The sequence below is a fragment of the Cryptomeria japonica genome, chromosome 9, assembly GCF_030272615.1.
Source record: "Cryptomeria japonica chromosome 9, Sugi_1.0, whole genome shotgun sequence".
Taxonomy (NCBI): domain Eukaryota; kingdom Viridiplantae; phylum Streptophyta; class Pinopsida; order Cupressales; family Cupressaceae; genus Cryptomeria; species Cryptomeria japonica.
Window position 1 is genome coordinate 399,752,768 of NC_081413.1, and position 24,195 is coordinate 399,776,962.

General features: G+C 36.0%; 1 protein-coding gene across 1 annotated transcript in view; it reads left to right on the forward strand.

The window, feature by feature from the left end:
• The first annotated feature begins 1,110 nt into the window (after positions 1-1,110).
• The window catches only part of LOC131858415 (uncharacterized), a 28,979-nt gene continuing 5,894 nt past the window's right edge, over positions 1,111-24,195 (forward strand). Inside the window, exon 1 of the mRNA XM_059211649.1 lies at positions 1,111-1,282. Within this exon, the coding sequence (XP_059067632.1) occupies positions 1,111-1,282 (172 nt within the window). The remainder of the gene's footprint in view (positions 1,283-24,195) is intronic.

Consider the following 24,195-nt stretch of genomic DNA (forward strand, 5'->3'; position numbering starts at 1 on the left):
CGATACCCTGAAACTACTAAGGAGAAGAAGCACCTAGTTAATCTTAGCAAGACCTACTACCCTCCTAGGGCCTTTGCTAAGCCTTGGAGGGAGGTTTTGTTTGCAATCATGCGCTACATCACTCTAGATGGCAGATTTACCAAAGTCTACAGCTACCATTTCGTGTTGCTCAACCACTTCAGGTATGAAGACAAAGTTAACATGCCCTATTTCCTGATTTGCTCGATGAATGCCACTATCAAAACCCATAGAGAGAACCCTAAGGTAGACATTGCTATGCACCAAGGTCTAATGGTTCTAATCTATGATCATATTAAAGCAAATCAAATCGCCCGCCCACAACTTTCTATCTTTGAATTTGAGGAGGAAGGGTCAGACTCTGAATTTTCTATGGGTGAGGATTTTGCCGGTGATTCGAAAAGTGAGACTGAGGAGAGCCTGGAGGACTTTGAGGTAGAATTGGGTAATAAAATAAAACAAGAGAGTAGTAAGCCGTCCTCTTCCAAGGGCAAGAAAAAAAACAAAGAGAAGGTCTTCCAGATTCACTCTTCCTCGGAGGAGGAGGTCTCTGAGGACTTTGAAAATGATGACTCTCCATCCCCTCGGAAGAAGAAACCTAAATCTTCTTTTCAGAAAAGGCAGGGCAATTCTGAGCTAGAGACGGAGGACAAAGAGCAGAGCAAGGATTCAGATGCAGACCAAAAAGTTGAGGAGGAGATTACAGGGGATGGTTTCAACTAAAGTGTTGGTGGTGATGCTGAACAGAATACAGGTGGTGAAGACCCCAAAATTGATCAGGCCAAGGTTGGTGAAAAAATCTCCCCTTCTAACCCTTCTGTTGAGAGTTTGAAGGGGTTTGTGGACACCCTCAACTGGCTCATAAACAATCACAAGAAAGCTATGGAGGAAAACAAGAACCTGAGTCATAGGATTCAAATTTTGGAGACTATTAACATCGGTGAAGGTAAATCCATGGTTGAGCATGTTGATGATTTGGGAAAGACTATTGCCAGACTTGAAGAGATTAGGGATGCCTTCAATCCAAGGTTTGAGCAAGTGGAGAAGGCCCTGGAGGAAATAAAAAACAATGACATTGTTAGGGACCAAAGAATGGTGGATGCTAAAAATAGACTCAACAAAATCGATACCTGTCTTAGAAGCATTGATAAACAAAGTTATAATATTCTGAAGGCCTCAGCTGACAACATCAAAATCCTGGTTAGTAAGCTCGAGAATGAGAAGGGATCCCTAGAGCAGGAACCTAACATGGAGGGCATGGAAGGTGTGCAAGGCCCAAGAACGAGGACCAGAGGCAAGAAGAGGGAGAAAAAGCCAAACAAGGAAATCAAAGAGCTCAAAGTTGCTTCGGTGAATTATGACCTGTTGGTCATCAAGGTTGCTGAACTTCTTAAGTCTCTATAGGTGTTGCTAGCTGTCTAGGTCTTTATTTCTAGTTTTTTTCTGCTTTGTTGTTCCTAGTTTTTTGGGTTCCATTCGGGTTGCTAGCTATCTTGCCAGTCTTTTGTATGTTTTCTTTATGCTGGTCTAGTTGTGTAATACCTTAAAAATGGTCATCTAAACCATGGGCCCCTAATCTCGACAACATCACCAAGGTCCTAACCAAAGGCAATTAAATCAACCTTGAGCACATTATTAATTCTTTAATCATCAAATATCACATGGCAAATCAATTACTCAATATTAATTAAATATTCATTTAATTAATCGAATCATTTCCAACAATATCATTTTGATCAATTATCCTATTTTAATTTATTAAATATCCTTGCATATTTAATTAATTAATAAAATTGTCATTTAATCATGCAAAAGGAATTAATTTATTACAAAAGAGGAATTAATTACAAAACAAGAGTTGAATTGAAATTAAACAAAAAGAATTGAATTGAGAGAGAAATCAAACTTGAGATATTATTTCTTTTTCTAAATTTTGAACTTGAAATTAGAAAAGCAATTTAATTGAATTATTGAATTATTCTCTAAAATTGGAACTCAAAGCTTTTCAGAAAAAGAAGTTCAGTTGCATTGAAAAGACTCTTTTCTTGAATAAATAAAAGAATTATCTATTTTTATCACAAATGCATGGAATTAATTTATTATTATTTCCAATGCAACTTGGACTTCTAATTTGAATGTATTTCAATTAAACTATAATTGGAATCTATCTCAAGGTTAACTAAACCTGATTTCTCAATTATTTTCAATTAATTCTAAATTGAGATTTTCTCTTGGCAATTCTCTATAAATTCATTCTTCAACTCTCATTCCAATTTACCCCAGAGATTTTTGAGAACACGCTTGGAGATTATTATCATGCTAATTTCGCTCTCAAGTCATTGAAGATTATTGTGCTTTTTAGATTATTTGCATCCATTTTACATCCATTATTGCTTGAATTGATTGTTTGTTTGAATTATTCATCCATCTTGCATCCATATAGTTAATATCGTATAGATTAAATCCTTCGTCTTGGTGTAGCCTAGTCACTGGTATTGCTTATCACAATCTGAGAGCAATCTTATACTCGCATCTTTTAGAAGGAAATTAGTCGCTTTGTTATGGTTTTTTTACTTATTGATTATTGATTATTAACCATGCATATAATGACTTAATTGAAGTGTTGTGCTTGCAGCTTACAAACCACTTTTTCACACACACATCTCTGGCACCCACTGTCGGGCAAAAGACTACATTTTTTGGCCTCTAAGACTGACTGCTTGTTTTTTTTGTTATTTTGTAGATTTCGGATTTATCGCACGACAATTCCCACAGGCTAAAACGACAAACTGCAGGTGTCATATGAATTGGAATCCCGTCTCGTACGAGTTGGGATCCTGTATTGTATGAGTTTTTATACTGTTGTATGACTCTGTATTTTCTGGTAAAAAATTAAAAAAAAAGAGGCAAATTTTCATGATTTTTTGATTATTCTGACGATTGAACCTGACTGTTTATCTATCTATCTTAGAATTTTTCACAACCTAATCAGTTTTTGCAGAACGCTTGTCAAAGAATATGCTTGTCACACAAAGACAATATGACTACTGATTCACTGTCTTTGCAGGTTGCCTAAGGAGAATCGAGTAAACATCGTGTATTCTTTAAATTCATTTTTTAGGAACCTAACTTGCTATCTGGTTAAAGAACAAATCTGTCTTTTGTCTTTTTAGAAGATTCTGAGAGGTAGGAGAGTATGCTCTTGTCTTTTTCTAGACAATTAGAAATCTAGACCCTTGAGGCTTTTTCTTTGTTTGAGATTTGTACATCTTTAGCAGGCCTTCCCTCCCGAGGGGTTGAAAAACTCTTAAAGCCATTACGATTGGTGTGAGGGGAATGACCTAAGTGGGAATGGCTAGACGCCAAGTACTCCAACCCACTATGAAATAAATGTGATTTGATGAAAATCAAGTCAACGACAGTGCTCAGGAATAGCTCTCCTTCGTACCTTCAGGTATATTAAACCTTGGTTTTCAAGGCTGGGAGACCTCTTAATTGAATTTATACCTCAACGCGCTAAATGAATCCCTGACTAAATCCAATTCAAAATTAGAAGCTACCCGGTTCATCTCCGAAAGGGGGATAATCTTTGTGCAAGAGAGATAGTAACTCTCCCAAGATACTTGTCATTTCGTGCCCCCATTAGCATTTGGAGTCGGATAATACGATGTTGAGAATCCATTGTGTGAGACTCAATGGCCATATTTTGATTAGCTATTGGGTGTGTACCTGAGTCTACAAGCAAAGGTTTTCTATCCTCACCAAATTCCTTAGGGTTTGCATGTTGTGATTGGAGTCACTAAACATACTACTTGTTTTCTGTGTTTTCATCCCTGAAACAAAAACTAAAATACCAAAAATTGGAGAAGACAAGAAACAACTCAGTGATTCGAAACTCTGTCCATGTCAGAAACTAGTCCATCCTAAGTTGAAACTCTGTCTGTGTTAGAAACTTGTCCATCTTAAGTCAAAACTTTGTCTATGTTAGAAACTAGTCCGTCCTAAGTTGTAACTCTGTCTGTGTCAGAAACTAGTCCATCCTAAGTCAAAACTCTGTCCATGTCAGAAACTTGTCCATCTTAAGTCGAAACTCTGTCTGTGTTAGAAACTTGTCCATCTTAAGTCGAAACTCTATCTGTGTTAGAAACTTGTCCATTTTAAGTCAAAATTCTATATCCTGGTCCAAAATCAGCCCATCTCAGAATTGGTCATACTCAGTTATCATACTCAGCAATTGAAAAAACTCAGAATTTCTGTCCTGTGAACAGTCGTACAAGTCTGATAATTTATCGTGCTACATTTGATCCTGTGTCATATGAGTCTTCTGATTTGTCATCCTATATCTGATCCTGTGTCGTATGAGTCATTTTAAACTATTGTTTGGTTTTGTATCCTGTGTCATACGAAACATAACTACTCTAAGTCTTTTGTCATCCTACACATACCCATCTGTTGTATGGTATGAGACAACAATTCGTATGAAACAAAACTTTTGTTGTCTTGTAACTGCTAAATTATCATCTGGGACGTACGAGTATCTGGTTTTATCGGAACTGAACAATCAAACTTGCCTAAAAATAGCTTACAATGAACATAATATTGGTTATCAATTTTCCTGAGCATAAATAGATCAAGACAGTGTACCTCTGCCATTTGTGTTGCACGATTTGGTTGATCATCTTTCAGCTAGTTCAATCAACTACCTATCAAATTTTAGTCACTTAGATAACGTCTTATACAGGATAGATCATTCTTGAAACCATACCGAATCTTACACTATGCTTAGAATCAACTTAGATAAACGTCTTATACATGATAGATCATTCCTGAAATCAGACTGAATCTTTATTGTTTCTCCCAAACAATACATTAACCGAACAACTAGCTCTGAAATTGATCTTGACCTCTGCATCACAAACAACTTTAGGTCGCACTAATCCATAAAAAAGCCTACACAAACCAAGAGTTCTAGTAATAAAGAAGCCAAAGGAAAAGGAATACCCTTTTCATACACCGACAATCCATTTTACAAAAAGGATCCACTCACTGACATACTGTCGTCATCAGGTGAACCAATTTTTGATGAGCCTAAATCTCCCACTATATATGAGATGAAACACAATGATGGAAACAAGGACGATATTAACATTCCCAAAAATGATAATGATTCCTCATCATCAAGTGAGGCTGATGAAGACACTAAACCTCTAGAAAAAGAAATCCTTGACTGTCAAAAGGACAAAGACTTTAGAAAAATGATGAAAGCTATCATGACTCGAGAGAACGAAGACTATTTCTTAGAACTACCAAAACAAGGTGCTAAACTTCCTACTGGATATGATGTTCAGACACTCATTACTAAAAAGAAAGAATCACCTATACTCATGGTACACAAACAATTACTAGCCTTACAGATGGAAGTCACATAACTGAAGAATAAGGACACATCCCCAAAACAATATTCTCTGGAAACAATATGTCCCTTTCCATTTGACAAGAATATATACATGCCTCCATTTCCCTCACAAGTGGAGATCCCAAAATTTGATAAGTATGATGGTACCTCAGATCCCCAAGATCATGCTAGAGAGTTTTGTGCTGCCTGTATGGAGTTCATGCACGATCAAACTTACCTCATGCGCCTCTTCCCAAGGAGTTTAGGGGGTCAAGCAATGGAATGGTTCTCAAGTCTACCCAAAGGAATAAAAATGTTTGAAGAAATAATCCAACTATTTTTACAACAGTACTCATACAACATTCAACATCATGTGACTATGATCGATCTTTATAATACTCAACAAAAAATAGGGGAACTTCTTCTTACTTTCCTCCAACACAGGAGAAAGATGTTCTCTAGGTATCCATGACCTATCCCAGACTCTGAGAAAATGGATATATTGGTCAATAACTTGGTCCCCGAACTGAAATATAGTATACAAATGCAAGTACACCCATCATTTAACAAAATGGTAGATAATTTCATTTGAATGGAAGATGTGCTCATAAAGAAGGTGGATATCACACCTTGGAAAGAAACACAACCAGGATCTAGCTCTAAAGAGAAGAACAAGTATTGGAAGTTTGACAAAGACAATAACAAGAATGTTGTTGATGATGGAGTAGTAGAAACTATCAAAACCAACTCAAAATCCACAATATTCAACTTGGCTAGTGGTACCAAGCACTTAAAGCCGCTGAGGCTGCAATAGAAAATGCGCCAAAGAAAGCAAAGGAATGGTTCAAAGAAAAGCCTTGGCTTTCCAAACCTAAGCGTGATTTTACTCCTCTTGAAGAATCATATGAATCCACTTTCAAAACTCTATTGGCAAACAACTTGATAACACTACCAAATAAATCCAGACCATATGATCCATATGTTAAACCAAGATGGTGGAGAGAAAATGAATATTGTGACTTCCATAAGAATAAAGGTCATAACATAAACAATTGCATGAAGCTAAAACATGAGATTCAAGATCTCATAGATGCTGGTAAAGTTGTTGTTGGGAATCACTTGACTAATGCAGATCATAAAGCATTTAAAGACCCTTTGCCTGTTTACAAAAAAGGTGATTCTTCAAAGACCAAAGGAGGTGGCAAGGTAAATTATACTTATGTCAGTCAGGACAACATTATCAACATGATTGAGCCTTCCCACTCAAAATATTGCAATGTGATTATAGTCCAAGATAAACCAAATGAATCACGCTATGCAAGAGCTCTGACACATTCTCAGAAGAAAGTCACTCTCCAAGGAGCTAGTTCTTCCAATCTAGCTCAAGCAACATTGAACTCACCAGCCCAATCAAACAAACAAAAAGAATCAACCTTGGACAAATTTAAAAGGCTAACTTCATCATCATCTTCTAGATATAGTGTCGTTGAATAGTTGAAAAGGACAAATGCTCAAATCTCAATCTTTGAATTGCTAAAACTCTCATCTACTCACAAAGAAATCCTAGACAAAGCATTGCTCACTACCAATGTTCCAAAAGATTTAGACCTTGATCGGTTTCAGTCTATGGTGGGTCATCTGACTTCACCTCACTATCTGACCGTCTCTGAAGAAGATGACAACTCACTAAATCATCCACATAACCAGCCATTGCATATTGAAGCCATGATCCACAAACACAGAGTCAAATGTGTTTTGATAGATGGAGGCGCGAGGTTGAATATCTGTACTTACAGTCTGCTTACACAACTAGGATTCTCTGAAAATGTCATTGATCCTGGCAAGAAAATAACAATAAAAGCCTATGATGAAGAAGAAAGGACTTCTAAAGGTCTGGTGTCATTACCAATCAGAGTGGCACCAGTAGAGAGAGATGTCCTTTTCCAGGTTCTTGATATTCCATTGTCATATAATATATTACTGGGCAGGTCGTAGATTCATGAAATGAAGGCAATATCATCAATGCTTAAAGTTTCCTTATGATAGAGCTGAAGTCAGTATTCTTGCTGATACAAATGTTGTCTATAATGCATTGACAAAAGGTGCAGATAATTTTGTACCTCATAATAGGGAAACCTCTCCAAATGCAAATCCAAAAGCACTAATGAAAGACTTAGAAAAGAGATTGAAGATTAGAAATACCAGCATGGATGGCTACAAGATAGAACTGGTACATTCATTAGTTTCTCTCCCTCCATCACCAAAATAGTTGGGAAAACCATCAGAGGCTATGAGAACACAAACTTCAGCTCTGAATACCATATATGATGGTCTCTTTGTACAGTCTTCTACCTCCTTGGTGAATGAAATAGAAGAAGATGATGTTCTTAACTAGCTCTTTAAGGAAGATAGTCAAAATGAGGAGGTACGACATTGTGAGATTTCCTCAAACCAATATGGTCCTGGATACAAAATGATTCAACGCATGGGGTACTCAGGTACTAGTCCTCTGGGTAAACAAAAGGAAGGTATTACTGAACCAATTCAACTACAAACCAAATCGACAAATGATAAGGATGGACTGGGTTACGATCCGAAAAAGACATCAGACCAAAAACATGTTTCTAAGTCTAAGTGAGAAAAAAGAATATCACCTTTAACATTACAGGAAGTAGACACTCAACAAACAAAAGCAGAGTGTAGAAAAGAGAAAGAGGAATCAACAGTCAAGAAAGAAGAAATAGTCAGTGCTCAAGCTTCGATGGTATCAGCTATAATAATACAGGAAGTTGAGGTCCTTGAGGATATAAGAGATGAAGTAATAAGAATCAAAGAATTGTTTGCACCACTAAAAGTTCCAGTCACATATACTGGCAGACAACAAGTAGACGATTTAGAGACTGATTCAAATGAGTATGAATGGGGTCCTGACCACCTCTCAGACACATCCACTATAGAAACTCCAGAAGAGTCTAGTGATGTCATAGATAATACTCAAGAGTTGATGCACATAAAACTAGAGAAAGAAATACAAGAAATTAGATAAAAGAGACAAGCAAATTATGAATAAGGACTGAAAGAAGGAAGAATACCAAAAAGCTTCTCATCTATGTACCCCTATCCTAAAACATAACAAATCAAGTATAGCACTACACAAGAAGAGTTGGAAGCTACAAAACAAGAACTATTTATCAGTCTAGAAGAAGCTGAATGGAGTAGAAGACAACAAAGCACATAAACATCAAGATCATGTCAACAGGTGTGTCAGATACAAGTGAAAAATGAACCACAACATGAAGGAACTTGCAACATTAAAGATGTTGGTATTGATACCATACATATGCTTACTAAATCACCTGAAGAAGACTCAGAAACTTCATCCTATGACTTTGACGACTCTGATGATAGTCTTATTCAAGATGATATCTATTCAACCTCAAATTCTAAATCATTTGATACAAACAATGAAAATCTGTCTAGTGGTCTTATTGCTTTTAAACCACGATATGACGTCCAGTCTAGCATAGTGAACGATGTTACAAGTATGTCTATCGGATTAGATCAACTGAATATTAACATGAACTTTAATAATCATGATCTGACTCTTCTTGGTCTGGAGACACTTACGCAAGGTATCATTCTGGAACTTGACTTTTCGATCCGCGACTGTGATAACAATACCGTGAACTCTCTTGAACCTATCCAAGATTTATCCTTAGTACATCTCGAATTGATTGACTGTACTTTACAAAACCAGCCCATGAATATACCTACTTTTGCCAATGACTATACGTTAGCCTATTATCTCAATGCGGTTGAACCTATAAACTCTTCCACTAGTGAACAGAGTGAAAATATGATTGAAGCGGCTATCAAGTATCTTAGTTGCAAAAACAAGAAAAATAAAAATAAAAGATCTGATGGCGAAAACCACATTGTGGCAGTGTCAGAATCTAAAAAAGAGAAAATAAAGGACGTACCTAAAGGTGAAAACCTCTCTGAGGCGCCTGACGGTGAGATACTTGATATACTGCCAAGTCATTTCCAAGAAAGGTCCTCCATATTGGTTGAGCCAACTCAACCAGTGAACATTGGGAGTCAAGAGACACCACACATCATTCATGTAGCTCAATCACTATCGGCAGAAGAATTGAAGGAGTTCACTTAGCTATTCTTAGAAAAGAAAATAAACTTTGCATGGACGTACTCTGATATGCCAGGCTTGGATCCTGATCTCATTATGCACCATCTTTCAATTACACCAGGAGTAAAACCAGTTAAGCAAAAACTCCGTAAGATGCACCCGCATGTAGCACTATTAGTCAAGGCTGAACTAGAAAAACTGGTCAAAGCTGGATTCATTAGAGCTATAGATTATGCCGAATGGATTTCAAACATAGTACCTGTGTCAAAGGCAGACAAGTCTATCAGAGTTTGTACTAATTTTAGAGATCTTAACAAAGCATGTCCGAAGGATGACTTTCCATTACCAAATATTGATATGATAGTCGACATGACTGCTGGGTATGAAATGTACTCACTAATGCATAGATTCTCTGGATACAATCAAATCAAAATAGCTCTTGGAGATCAAGAAAAGACAACTTTCATCTATGCATGGGGAACCTTTTGCTAGAACGTCATGCCATTTGGGCTAAAAAATGCAGGAGCAACCTATCAAAGAGCAGTTACAACTATTTTTCATTATATGATGCATAAGAATATGGAAGATTATGTCAATGACACCTTAGTGAAGACTATGAAAAGATCAATGCATATTCAAGAGTTAGGTCCTATACTCGACATAATGGAAAAGTTCCAACTCCGATTAAATCCAAAGAAGTGTGTGTTCGGAGTGACATCTGGTAAACTACTTGGCTATATTATTTCAAAGAAGGGAATCGAGGTTGATCCTGAGAAGGTTCAAGCTATAATGGAAATGCCACCTCTGAAGAACATCAGTCAAATGAGAAGTCTACAGGGATGTCTCCAATCCATTAGAAGATTCATTTCTCAGCTAGCAGACAAAGCTCGACCTTTCACAAAGGTATTTAGAAAAGGAATAATATACAACTGGGATCAGTAGTGTGAACAACATCTTCAGCAGATAAAAGAGTACCTATCAAATCCACCGATATTGATGCCACCGATTCAGGGTAAACCATTAATCTTATATATATCAACAATTGATTCATCACTGGGGGCACTTCTGGCGCAACATGATGACAACAAAAAGGAATGAGCTATTTATTACATCAGTAGGACATTGGTGTCTTATGAAATGAACTACACTATAATAGAAAAAGCATGGTTGGCGTTAGTCTTTGCATCACAAAAACTGAGACACTACATGCTAGAAAATTCAATCAAGCTAGTGGCCAAAATAGATCCACTCAAGTATCTTCTTAATAAAGCAACACTTATAGGAAGATTGGCAAAATGGGTCATGATCCTTATAGAGTTTGACATTGAATATGTGGAACGCAAAGCCATAAAAGGATAGGTAATTGCTGAACAACTTGCTGAAGCTCTGCTTGAAAACACTCAACTGCTACACATAAAGTTTCCAGATGAATCTATAATGCACCTTACTCAACAACCTTGGAAAATGTTCTTTGATGGGCCCTTTACTCAAAATGGTTCAGGTGCCAGCATATTATTCATTACTCCTTAGAAGTATTCAATCCCAAAGTCTTATAAGATTCTATTCCCTTATACAAACAACATTGCAGAATATGAAGCTTTGGTGAATGTGATAAAACTAGCTATTGAATGGAAGGTTGAAGAATTGTATATCTATGGAGATTCTCAGCTGGTGGTTAATCAAATCAATGATACATATCAGACTCGAGATGAGAAACTGATGCCTTACAAGAGAATGGTTGATGATCTTAAGAAGTATTTTGCTTTTGTATCATTCCAACAGATTCCTAGATTTACAAGCAGAGCGGCAGATGCTATGGCTACCTTGACATCTATACCTGAGCTATAGGAGTCCAATTTTCGCTTTGATTTCCTGGTGGAAGAGTTATATTACCCTGCTTATGATTCTCCTAAGACCCAAATAGTCTATTCTATTATTGGACATGACTCATCCCGATACAACCACATCTATTCCTATCTAGAAGACCAAATTATCCCTGGAAATTTTACCCGAAATGAGACAAGAAACTTAACTCAAAACACTTCACGGTATGTTATCATAGCTAATGATTTATTTAGACGAGGTTTGAACGGTACATTGCTTAGATGTCTAGAAATTGAAGAATCTAACGTGCATTATCAGAAGTCCATAAAGGTATTTGTGGATCTCATTCGAATGGCCTTACTTTAGCTCAGAAACTACTACGGGTTGGATACTATTGGCCAGACATGGAAAAAGATGCCATCCAATTTGCTAAGACTTGTGAGAAATGTCAGCTTCATGGAAATCTCATACATGCCCCGTCAAGGGACCTCATACCATTTATAACACACTAGCCTTTTCAGTAATGGGCCTTTGATCTCATTGGTCAGATATATCCTGCTTCATCCAATAGACATAAATTCATCATAACTACCATTGAGTATTTCACCAAGTGGGTAGAGGTGGTTTCGCTCATCAAAGCAATTGGTAAACAAGTCATCTTGTTCATCCTGAACTATATCATCTGCAGGTATGGGATACCTTCGTCCATCGTGACTGATAATGGAGGACAATTTAAGAATAAATATCTGGATGAGCTTTGTGAGAAATTCAAAATAAAGCAACACTGGTCATTGGTATACTACCCTCAAGGTAATGGACAAGCTAAGGTGTCTAACAAAAACTATTGACTATCTTGCATAGAACAATGAACAAATCTGGGAAGGATTGACATCTGCAGCTCAGTCCTGAACTATGGGCTTACAGAACAAGTATCAGAACACCTACTGGGGCTACACCTTTCTCTTTGGTGTTTGGGTCCGAAGCAGTACTACCTATTGAAGTAGAAATACCATCTCTAAGAGTCTCTTTGCAAGGTCTTGTTACAGATGAAGATCATAGAATATCTAGATTGCAAGAACTCGAATTGCTGGATGAGTGTTGGCAAGTGGCGTTTGATCATCTCAGAGTATATCAGAAGAGAATGTCCGAAGGATATAACAAGAAAGTTAGACAAAGAGAATTTTAGGTTGGTGACCTAGTTTTGAGAGAAAATCCAAAAAATCAACAATTTCGCGATAATAAAGGGAAGTTTGAACCCAATTGGCTGGGTCCCTACATTGTTACTGCAGTATTCGGCTCTGGTGCCTATCAACTCTCAAACTCGAAAGGAGAATAGCTCCGTGAACCGATTAACACCATCCACTTGAAGAAATTCTTCACTTAGCATTCTCTATGCCACCAACTTGTACAACTAGAAAAAGTCTTTAAAAAAATAAAAAAAATGGAAAAATAAAAAAAATACAAAAAAAAAAAGAAAAATCATTAAAAGAAAAAAAGAAAAAAATATAAAGAGAGAAAATGCCCTGGTGAAAACCTGGTAAACAGGCATCTTGGTAAAAAAAATAAATTGAATCTCTGCCAAGCAAGTGAAAACCTGGCAAATAGGCGCCTCTTGTACTCAAGCGCTCCATCTATCAACGCAACGTTGGCATTTCCTGCTTTCATGCATCTTTTGCTTTTGCTTGTACATATTTTCAGTCACTTTTGTGACATACTGGTTCGTTGAAACCCTCATGACTTGAAACTGATCAGCATCCTAGTCTTTAGGTTACTTGACAGAGCAATTTACATATCCTAAGTGGGTCAAACAAGTCATCTTTCTGTCAGTGAAACCTAGTCATCCACTCTGAGTCAGTCACCTGTCTCCTAACTACCAAAGAGTTTTTATCACTGAGTAAACAAGCAAAACAACATAACAGAAAACAATCACTAAACAATTTGAGCTATGAATGAAAATTTTCTTTGTGTGCTATCTTTTATATTCATTTTCGATTATTATCCCTCTGAGTAACTTGAGGAAGTCTATTGTGACTAAGAGGAGCAAGGATTGGGGGCATAATATTTTCTTTGTTTTCTGCTTGTAGGAATGATCCCAATGATCTAGAAACATATAAATTAGCTGGGTGTCTATGATAAGAGCCTTCACAATAAGGTGAAATTGCCTCACATACATCGACTTCGCTTATTTGTATGCTACAGGGAGGTCCATATCATTTCTTTGTCTGTTTTGAGGGAATTTCTTTATGATGCAATTCGGGTTCCTATGAAATCTGTCCAAGGATATGAACAAAAAAAGGGTCATTGCGGAAAAAGTAATAAATATTGCACATTAGAAAAGAAAGGAACTCTAACCTGCCTGTTGTGTTTGTTATGCTCAGTGATGAATCTTAAGTATTTTAAATCCAGTGACTAGGTTTAGGATGCATTTTGCATATCATTCTGAATTTTTGTGAATTTAGAGTGATTTTGGTATGATAATAATCTCTTTATCTTCTGAATGAGAGCTAAAAGCATCATCATTTCTTACGCTAAGTGGTCTATTTATCATCATTTCTTCGATCGAGTACTTGTGTTTTGAGATGTTAGCTGCATACATAACATTTAATATAGCTTCATACATTTCATTATTACTCATTTGTATTCATCTTATTGCATAGAAAAATGAAAACATTACATTACTCATATTACTCATTACACATTCATTTATTTGCATATGAAAAGAACCAAAAATAGACATCTATAATCATTTGCATTACATACATTCATATTGAAAAGAAATGCATACATATAGAATAAAGCCTATAAAAGACATCTCATAAACAAATCAACACAAGTATGATGAATTCAAATTGGATCTCATATATATATCATTTCAAGTATAAGAGTACAAAATGATGTCGAATGACATATACAAACTCCCATCGAAGCAAGAATCGTATAGGCTAAAAAAAATGGGTGTGTCTACAAAAAAATATCTGAGCTACAAAAATAAATAATCTAGCTATCACCCTCTCCCTCATCTCTTGGTGGAGGAGGAGGAGCCTAATTCCTGGGATCCTGACGAGGTGACAAGCTCCCTCTGATCGTGCCATATACTATGAGTAGGGTATCACCTGCTGTGCAACAAGAACTGCGACACTATATGCTGCCGCATAGTAGGTTGCCCTACTACTGGAGAAGGACCTCCTGTCGTAAAGCCTTTATCTCTACTCTCGACTCTACCATCAATGATGCGATCTGGCGATCACGCTCGACCCTCACCTTGGCAAGCTGTCGGTCTCGCTCCGCCAGCTGAGTCTGAGCCATTGTCAACTATGACTGCAGCTCTGCAAGACGTACTCTCATCGACCGCTCTGCATCAGTCCCCTACTCTCTCAGAGGCTCTCCACCCCCATCTCCACCTGTAGGTACACCCTTCTCATCCCGCCACTGCCGGACCTGTCTTGGAGCTTTTCACTCCTCCTCAGTCCCACCCAATCTCACTCCTACATGCCCTAGGGATCCGCCCTCACCCCTCTACTATCCAACATTAGCTGGCACCCTGTTGCTGCTAGCACCAGGATCACTAGCACTTCGCTGTGGAGCCTCAGCTCTCTGTGCCTGTCCCTACCTGTGGCCCTGTCCCTGTCCCTGTGCCAGTGCAGGGGCATCATCCTCAACATCCTCAATATGAGGAGCCTGCTTTGTTGGATCTGTGAATCGAGGGAACGAATGCTACTGAAACCAATCTATATACTAGGGCAATACCCCCTCATCCACCACATCATCCATATAATCCCACCTTAGGTGATGTAAACTAGTCAGCTCCTGCATCACCAAAGCATAGTACAACTGTGGAGACCATCCCTGTCTCTCCTCATCTGCGTAACACACATACGTTGTAAACTCCTACGAGATCCCCTGAGGCCGGCCATACTACCTCATTACCCGTGATACAACGAACCACTCCATAATGGTCTGTGATCTCCCAATAAGAGGATGTGTGATAAAAAGGTCCCTGCGAACCATCCGCCAGTCATCCCATGACTCTAAGCCTCTGTATGATCTCCATAGAATGGCTATCAGGTCATCTAGCTGTCATCTCCAAAAATCTGTCTTGCCCGGATGGGGCTGCATAATGTATCCAACATACCTATATATAATCGGCTACCCGAGCTCTCTACTATCATCTACTATGGGCTGACAAACGGGAAGGTGCTCCCAAGCCCACACCTGCAAAATATATACACCAGCGGCCATGCTCTACCCATCTCTATACACAATCTCATGCATCTCTCGATACATGTGGGCCAATAAACACAAACCCCAACCAAGTCTCTGAGGGGTCTCTATCAATCTCTCTAGCATCCGACCCCATCCGCAGTGGAAACCCTGCTGCCCTCTGTCTGGCATCAGAAAACAACCTATGAATCCTGCTAGAACACATGGTAGAGGAAACTCCTCGCTGTACCTTCTCATCAATATGTCCCAATTAATGGAACGAGTCAAAATGTCAGGATCACTGAAGACATGTCTCACTGCCTGTAATCCTGGAAGGTGCCCTGAATCATAATCCACCTTATCCCCAACAAAAGGGATACAGAGGATCCTATATACATCCTCAGGAGTGATAGTCAACTCCCCCACCAACAGATGAAACGTGTTATGCTCTGAATGGAAACGCTCTAACAATGCCGTGAGCATTCCGTGATTCACATAGATATCAGGTAATCTCAATAGCTGAGTCAAGCCGCACAAGTCAATATGAGCCTGCTCAACCTCAGATAAATGTCAAACTAATGTCATAGTAGGAGGATAAACGCATCTAAACAACATAGGAGGTAATCGAACCTACAAAAACCCAACAACGAAGCATCAAAAAACATTCCAAATGAGCCTACAAGAGAAGTAAAACATCACGTAAATCCAACTAAGTCAAATGCAAAATCAAAATTTCACGTTTGGACCTTCAAAAATGCTCACTATCTCCTGAACGACAAAACTTAGAGAGACAGAATCTCGTACGAGTCAGGAGTGGCTTTCGCATGACAAAACAACCCCAAACGACATACTATTGGCTTTCACACGACAAAATGGTCTTTTAACAGACCTGTCGTACGATACGAGGGTGTGTCCTGAATGACAATTCTAATGAACCTAAATGACAAAAGAAATTTTACCAGTTACTCATACAAGACAGAGTCCTGTCTCGCATGATAAAATGTGAAACCCGACCCCACACATGCGAAAAACTTGAAAAATGAGCAAAAAAAATTCAAAATTGAAAACATAAAGAGGCTTAAGATCGATCACTTACCGTTGGCTCATAGTTTTGGGGTCGATTATGACATCTCTGGCGCTCGAATCGATGCTGATGAGTAGGGACCACCATTTTCTTCGCAGAAGGCTTTTTTGAATTTTCAAACTTGCAGGGTTAAAATGATTTGAAAATGACACTTTCTCCCATATATAGCTAAAAACCTAATTTTTCAACTTGCTCCAATGGACATGAAAATTGTACCCTTAGCTAATTTGACCGTTCTGATTCCCTTTTCGGGATCGAAATCAAAATTTGATATCATTTTGCTAGTCAATTTCACAATTTGGACCGCTTAGCGCTCTTTTCATCAAATACTCATTCTTTCTTCCAATTGCGCTCAATTTCGACGCTGAATATCAATTTCAATTCTACACATCAACATTACGATCAACTCTGCACTTAACTCATCAATCAACGTTGAATTTTTCAAATATTCCTCTGAATCAATTTATGCTCAAATGACTTATTTTCGCAACACAATTGCCTATGATCAAGTACCCTCACTATCTTTCGATTTCGCTCCCGAGGGGGCATACTCACGACCTTATGACCTCACATCTCACAAATCGAGAATTTTTTTCAAATCTTCTTCAAAAGTTGAGTAAAATCTTTTCAACTAAAGAAAATCAATTCTTATTTGCTAAGGGGCATCTCAGCTTCATCGCTTCACATCAAGTTGAGATCTCTCGATCATCTGAATCGAATCAATCGCTAGGGGCATATCAGTTTCATCGCTTCAAATCAAGTTGATATTTGTCTTTCATCTGAATCAATCTCTTAACGTTAATCAGTTTCATCACTTCAAATCAAACTGATTATTCGTTTAAACTCAATCAAAAGTTTAAAGAGTATTCTTTGATCACACTCAATTTAAGTAGGTGTTCAGTATTTGTTTCTTGATCAAGCAGAACAGTTTATCTTCATCGTATCTTGATCATTCAAGTTCAAGATCAATTTTTATCATCACTCACTGCATCTAAGTTCAATCAAGTTCTAGATCAGTAAGATCCGCTTCTTGATCAATCAAGTTCAAGTTCGGTATCTTTGTTTCTATCATTCCTCAACTCAATAAATTTCGGGAATGGTATCACTTTAATCAAACTTCATTCAACTTTGTTGCTTCGAATCAAGCTAAACACCTTGCTCTTCATCTAGTTCGTGATCATTCAAGTTAAAAAACTGACGTCTCCTAGATATCACACATTCTTTGAACCAACGCGCTGCTTGCACATTAATTCAAAGAGGGGCAAATGTAATACCCTAAAAATGGTCATCTAAACCATGGGCCCCTAATCTCGACAACATCACCAAGGTCCTAACCAAAGGAAATTAAGTCAACCTTGAGCACATTATTAATTCTTTAATCATCAAATATCACATGGCAAATCAATTACTCAATATTAATTAAATATTCATTTAATTAATCGAATCATTTCCAAGAACATGATTTTGATCAATTATCCTATTTTAATTTATTAAATATCCTTGCATATTTAATTAATTAATAAAATTGCCATTTAATCATACAAAAGGAATTAATTTATTACAAAAGAGGAATTAATTACAAAACAAGATTTGAATTGAAATTAAACAAAAAGAATTGAATTGAGAGAAATCAAACTTGAGATATTATTTCTTTTTCTAAATTTAGAACTTGAATTCAGAAAAGCAATTTTATTGAATTATTGAATTATTCTCTAAAATTGGAACTCAAAGCTTTTCAGAAAAAGAAGTTCAGTTGCATTGAAAAGACTCTTTTCTTGAATAAATAAAAGAATTATCTATTTTTATCACAAATGCATGGAATTAATTTATTATTATTTCCAATGCAACTTGGACTTCTAATTTGAATGCATTTCAATTAAACTATAATTGGAATCTATCTCAAGGTTAACTAAACTTGATTTCTCAATTATTTTCAATTAATTCTAAATTGAACTTTTCTCTTGGTAATTCTCTATAAATTCATTCTTCAGCTCTCATTCCAATTTACCCCAGAGATTTTTGAGAACACACTTGATGATTATTATCACGCTAATTTCACTCTAGAGTCATTGAAGATTATTGTGCTTTTTAGATTATTTGCATCCATTTTACATCCATTATTGCTTGAATTGATTGTTTGCTTGAATTATTCATCCATCTTGCATCCATATAGTTAATATCATATAGATTAAATCCTTCATCTTGGTGTAGTCTAGTCACTGGTATTGCTTATAACAATCTGAGAGCAATCTTATACTCGCATCTTTTAGAAGGCAATTAGTCGCTTTGTTATGGTTTTTTTACTTATTGATTATTGATTATTAACCATGCATATAATGACTTAATTGAAGTGTTGTTCTTGCAGCTTACAGACCACTTTTTCACACACACAAGTTTATCTTTGTTGATCTATCTTTTGATCTTTATGTAAAAGGTCTCAGGTCCTTAAAACCTGTTTTTCTAATTAATCAGAACAATCATCGCTAAATCTTAAAATGATCGTCTGATTCAATCTTTGTGCTCAAGTCATTATCATCACCAACAATTGCCTAAAATCATGTACCCTCGCTATCTTTCGATTTCGCTCCTGAGGTGGCATACTCATGACCTCACATCTCCAATGCCGAGAAAATTTTCAGATCTTCATCAAGAGTCGAGCGAAAATCTTTTCAACTAAAGAAAATCAAACAAATTCTTATCACTAGGGGCATCTCAGCTTCATCGCTTCATATCAAGTTGAGATCTCTCGGTCATCTGGATCGAATCAATCGCTAGGGGAATATCAGTTTCATCGCTTTAAATTAAGCTGATATTTGTCTTCATCTGAATCAGTCTCTTAACGTTAATTAGTTTCATCACTTTTCATCAAGATGATTATTAGTTTAAATTCAATCAAAAGTTTAAAGAGTATCTTTGATCACACGCTCAATCTAAGCAAGTGTTCAGTTTTATCACATTAAATCAAGCTGGACAGTTTATCTTTGCTCATTGTGTCTTGATCCATCAAGTTCAAGGTTAGTTTTATCTTCGCTCACTGTGTCTAGTTCAATCAAGTTCTAGATCAGTAAGATCTGCTTCTTGATCAATCAAGTTCAAGTTCGGTATCTTTGCTCTTCATCAGTCCTAGTTCAATCAAGTTCGGGATCAGTTTCGCTTTAATCAACTCTGTTCAGCTTCATCGCTTCAAATCAAGCTAAACACCTTGGTCTTGATCTGGTTTGTGATCAATCAAGTTGAGGATTGGTATCTCCTTGACATCAACATGTTCTTTGAACCAACGTGCTGCTCGCACATTAATTCAAAGAGGGGAAAATGTAATACCCTAAAAATGGTCATCTAAACCATGGGCCCCTAATCTCGACAACATCACCAAGGTCCTAACCAAAGGCAATTAAATCAACTTTGAGCACACAATTAATTAATTCTTCAATCAACAAATGTCACATGGCAAGTGAATTATTCTATATTAATTAAATATTTATTTAATTAATTGAATCATTCAAAGAAAATCATTTTGATCAATTATCCTATTTAATTTATCAAATATCCTAGCATATTTAATTAATTAATAAATTTTCCATTAATAATAAAAAAGGAATTAATTTATTACAAAAGAGGAATTAATCACAAAGGAAGAGTTAGATTGAAAATAAAATAAAAGAATTGAATTGAGAGATAAATCAAACTTGAGATATAATTTCTTCTTCTAAATTGAGATAACTTGAAATCAGAAAAGCAATTAAAATGAATTATTAATATTCTCTAAATTGGAACTCAAAGCTTTTGAGAAAAGAAGTTCATTTGCATTGAAAATACTTTTTTCTTGAATAAATCAAAGAAATAGGCATGAAATTACCTATTTTCGAACCGATGACCATCGCATTACAAGTGCGACACTCTAAGCTCATCTCAAGTGCATGGAATTAATTGAATTTTATCTCCAATGCAAACGTAAACTTATAATCTGAATGCATTTCAATCAAGCTATAATTAGAATCTATCTTAAGGTTAACTGAATCTGATCTTTTAATTATTTCAATTATCCTAAATTGTGCCTTTTCTTGAATAATCTCAATCACTCGTTGCTAATCGATCTTGACCGTTGGTCTCTCTTGTGATTCTCTATAAATTCAGCCTTCATCTCTCATTCAAAACACCTTGGAGATTTATTGTTATTATACAGTTTTTGCTCTGGAGTGATTGAAGATATTGTGCTTTCTTTTTGAGATTATTGCATCTTAGTTTAGATTTTTGCATATTTAGTTCAATTATGATTGCTTGAATTCATATAGCTTATTATTCATCCATCTAGCATAATCTTGCATCCATTTAGCTTAATATCATGTTCATATAGATTAAATCCTTCATCTTGGTGTAGTCTAGTCACTAGTATTGCTTATACAAATTTGAGAGCAAGTCTATACTTGCATCTTTTAGTAGGAAATTGGTCGATTTGTTATGGTTTTATTATTCATGCTTATATATGTCTAACCATACATTTAATGACTTAATTGAAGTGTTGTGTCTTACAGCTTGCAAATACTTATTCCACTTTTTCACACATACACATTCCAGTCTTCATAGATGGAGATAATCTTTCAAAGCCTCTAGCTAATATGGGCTTCAAATTTCCTTTCATCTATACACTCAACTCAGGTTGAAGCAGTGGATTACGATCCAATTTTCAACCAGTGGCCCTTCGGTGCCATAAAAACTTCACCCAGACATGCCCACTCTAGAATCAACCTCAAACCAAAAGTCCACTCCTCATCCGCACATTCCTTTAGGACCCACTAAACATCCTCCTTGATTTCTAGTTCCAACCCCCATGCCACTAGTAGTGAAACAATATCAATATTAGTTCAATATTAGTGCCCTCTTCTCATAAATTCTTCTCCAATCAAGATGTGCAAAATTTTCACAAACAAAGGATCATCATGCTTGGAAATGCTTTGTAGTCTTATCCAATATTAGACCCAAAAACGCCAATTGCTACTTAGTAGTAACCAAGATAAAATTCACCTCCATCCTACAAATTTTGGTCACCAAACCTTTGCATGACACCTTACACCAATTTCAAATAGTTGTGGGATAAAAAAGGCCAAAATGCATTTAAAACAGAATGCCCATCCCATCACATTTAAACAACACAACTTTCCATTATGGTTATTGCAATTGGTAGCATACAACCCATCACTATTAATCAAGTTGGATCTATTAGAGATCCTACCAATAAAAGTTTGTTTTCTCCTCCATTAATAACAAGTCTCACTTTGACAACTTGTCTGCCACCATATTTCCATTTCTCAACACATAAGTAATTTTAAAATCCTTAAAGTTATTAAAATTTCTCTTATAATTTTAACATTTTTATTTAATTTCCACATTTGAATTTCACCCCTGATTATGACAATAATAACAATTAGAGAATCATCCTCCAAATCCAATTGTGAGACGAATAATTTATTGGCAATCTTGACTGCTAATAAATTCACTTGCATTTCGACTTCATTGTTTGTACCTTCCTTCAATCTTTTAGTTCCAATTGCCAAAATTTTTATGTTTCAATCTCTTGCCACAATGCCTACACCTAAACGGCCTAAATTCCCTCTTGATGCCCCATCAAAGTTGACTTTCACCTATCCTACATCTGATTTCATCCAACCAACAACTTCCTTCCCTTTGGTATCCAGATCAACCTCGAGAGACCCATTAATAGGCCAATGTTTATATTAATTATAATTATTAATATTTTTTTATTGAAGTGAGAGTTATAGTTAATATTGCATTTAAATATAATCAAAAGAATATAATTTAAAAAAAACAATAATTTAAAATTATAATAATTAAGAATTACAACAAATATTTTTATTACAATACTATAAAGGCAAGTACTCGCCACTACGTGGCACTTGTTTCTATTAGTTTTTTAAAATAGATAAATATAAATAATCGAAATGTAATTGTGTGTCATAGAAGTGGTTTTTAATAATACAATATTTTGGCAAACAAATATTATGCTAAATTATTAAATATAAAGTTAGAATTCAATTAGAGGGTTCTTGTGAGCAAACAAGGATTTTAACTTGAATAGGAAAGGGGATGGACGTAGTTTTTATAAAGGAGTGGAGACTTATGCAAAATCCTTTTGATTTGTAAATATAAGAATGTTGGATATTTTTTGCACAATGTTACACAAAGAACATTTATTTTCTAATTGTTTGTTATGGTATTGATAAATGTGGGTTTTGAAAGGTCTCAAACTCCTGTATAATTAATTAGTCAACATGAAAATAGAACAAGTAATATAAGATATGGGGATAACCAAACAACTGATTAAAACAAAGAGATATAATTGGAGCCAAGCTACCATGAACAACCATAAATAAAGATAAAAACCAACATGGATCCTTGGGATCAAAGTCAAATAATGTCAAACTCAACCTTATTCAATCTCCTATCCCTTCACTATAGTATGAGAATTAGATAGATTTGGGAAGATTTTTTTTAAACCCTTTTACAAAAGTTCAAAAAGTACCATCTATTAGCATAGCAAGAGCAATGGAATTTTGAGATAGAGTGACCGAGCATCGAAAAACCTCCACATGAGTAGATAAGTAGACTCAAAGTTGAAGGAATAATAGGTTGATTAATTGGAGTAGGTGGTTAAGACTTTCCAATAGGAGTCATGTGGTAGTAGGGGTGGGACGTGTTAGTTTGTTCTCCCCAATCTCATTGTCACTATGTAGGTTCTCAAGTTGCAAATAAAAAAGGGGTTAGTTTGTACTCCCCAACCTTGTTGTCACTATGCAGGTTCTCAAGTTGCAAATGAAACCCACATTATATATATTGTTAGTTAGGGAGGCTTATTTTGGTTCTAAATTCACCTATATTGTGTTGTTGATTTGAAGTCTTTTGTGTGCACTCTATTAATGTGTATAAATCTTTTGAGTTTCTTTAGAGTTAGGTATTGCAAAATATTTGGTCACTCAATTGACTAGTGGATGGGTATTATAGTTTGTTCTAAGCACAATAATTTTTTGGTGGGGTCATTGGCGACCATCTTGAGTTAGACTACTTATGTTTTTTAATTGTCATGTTTAAGCATTACTTATTGTAGTGTCCTAAATTATACTCATTTAATTATGGAGTGCGATTTCACACTTTCCTACCACTCATTTTAGTGTTTCTAACTCCTCTATGCATCATAGGACCTTTTATAACATTAAATTAATATTTAACTCAAAAATATGAAACCTTTCTTGATTTAAAACATCATCAAACTCTAATTTGGGTCCTAATTTTAGGTGTGCCCTTTATATTTATCATTTAAATTTTATATGACTATCCAATTTTAAATTTAAAAACACTTTTCCCCACACTTAAATATCATAACCATGTTATCTTGCAACCCTAAAAACATAGTTTCAGGAGGATAATATGTTAGTCTTGGCTTTTCCAAATCTATCCCTAATGCAAAACCATAATTATTTTAAGTTGTTCTTTTATCAATTTAAAGTTAAAATTTCA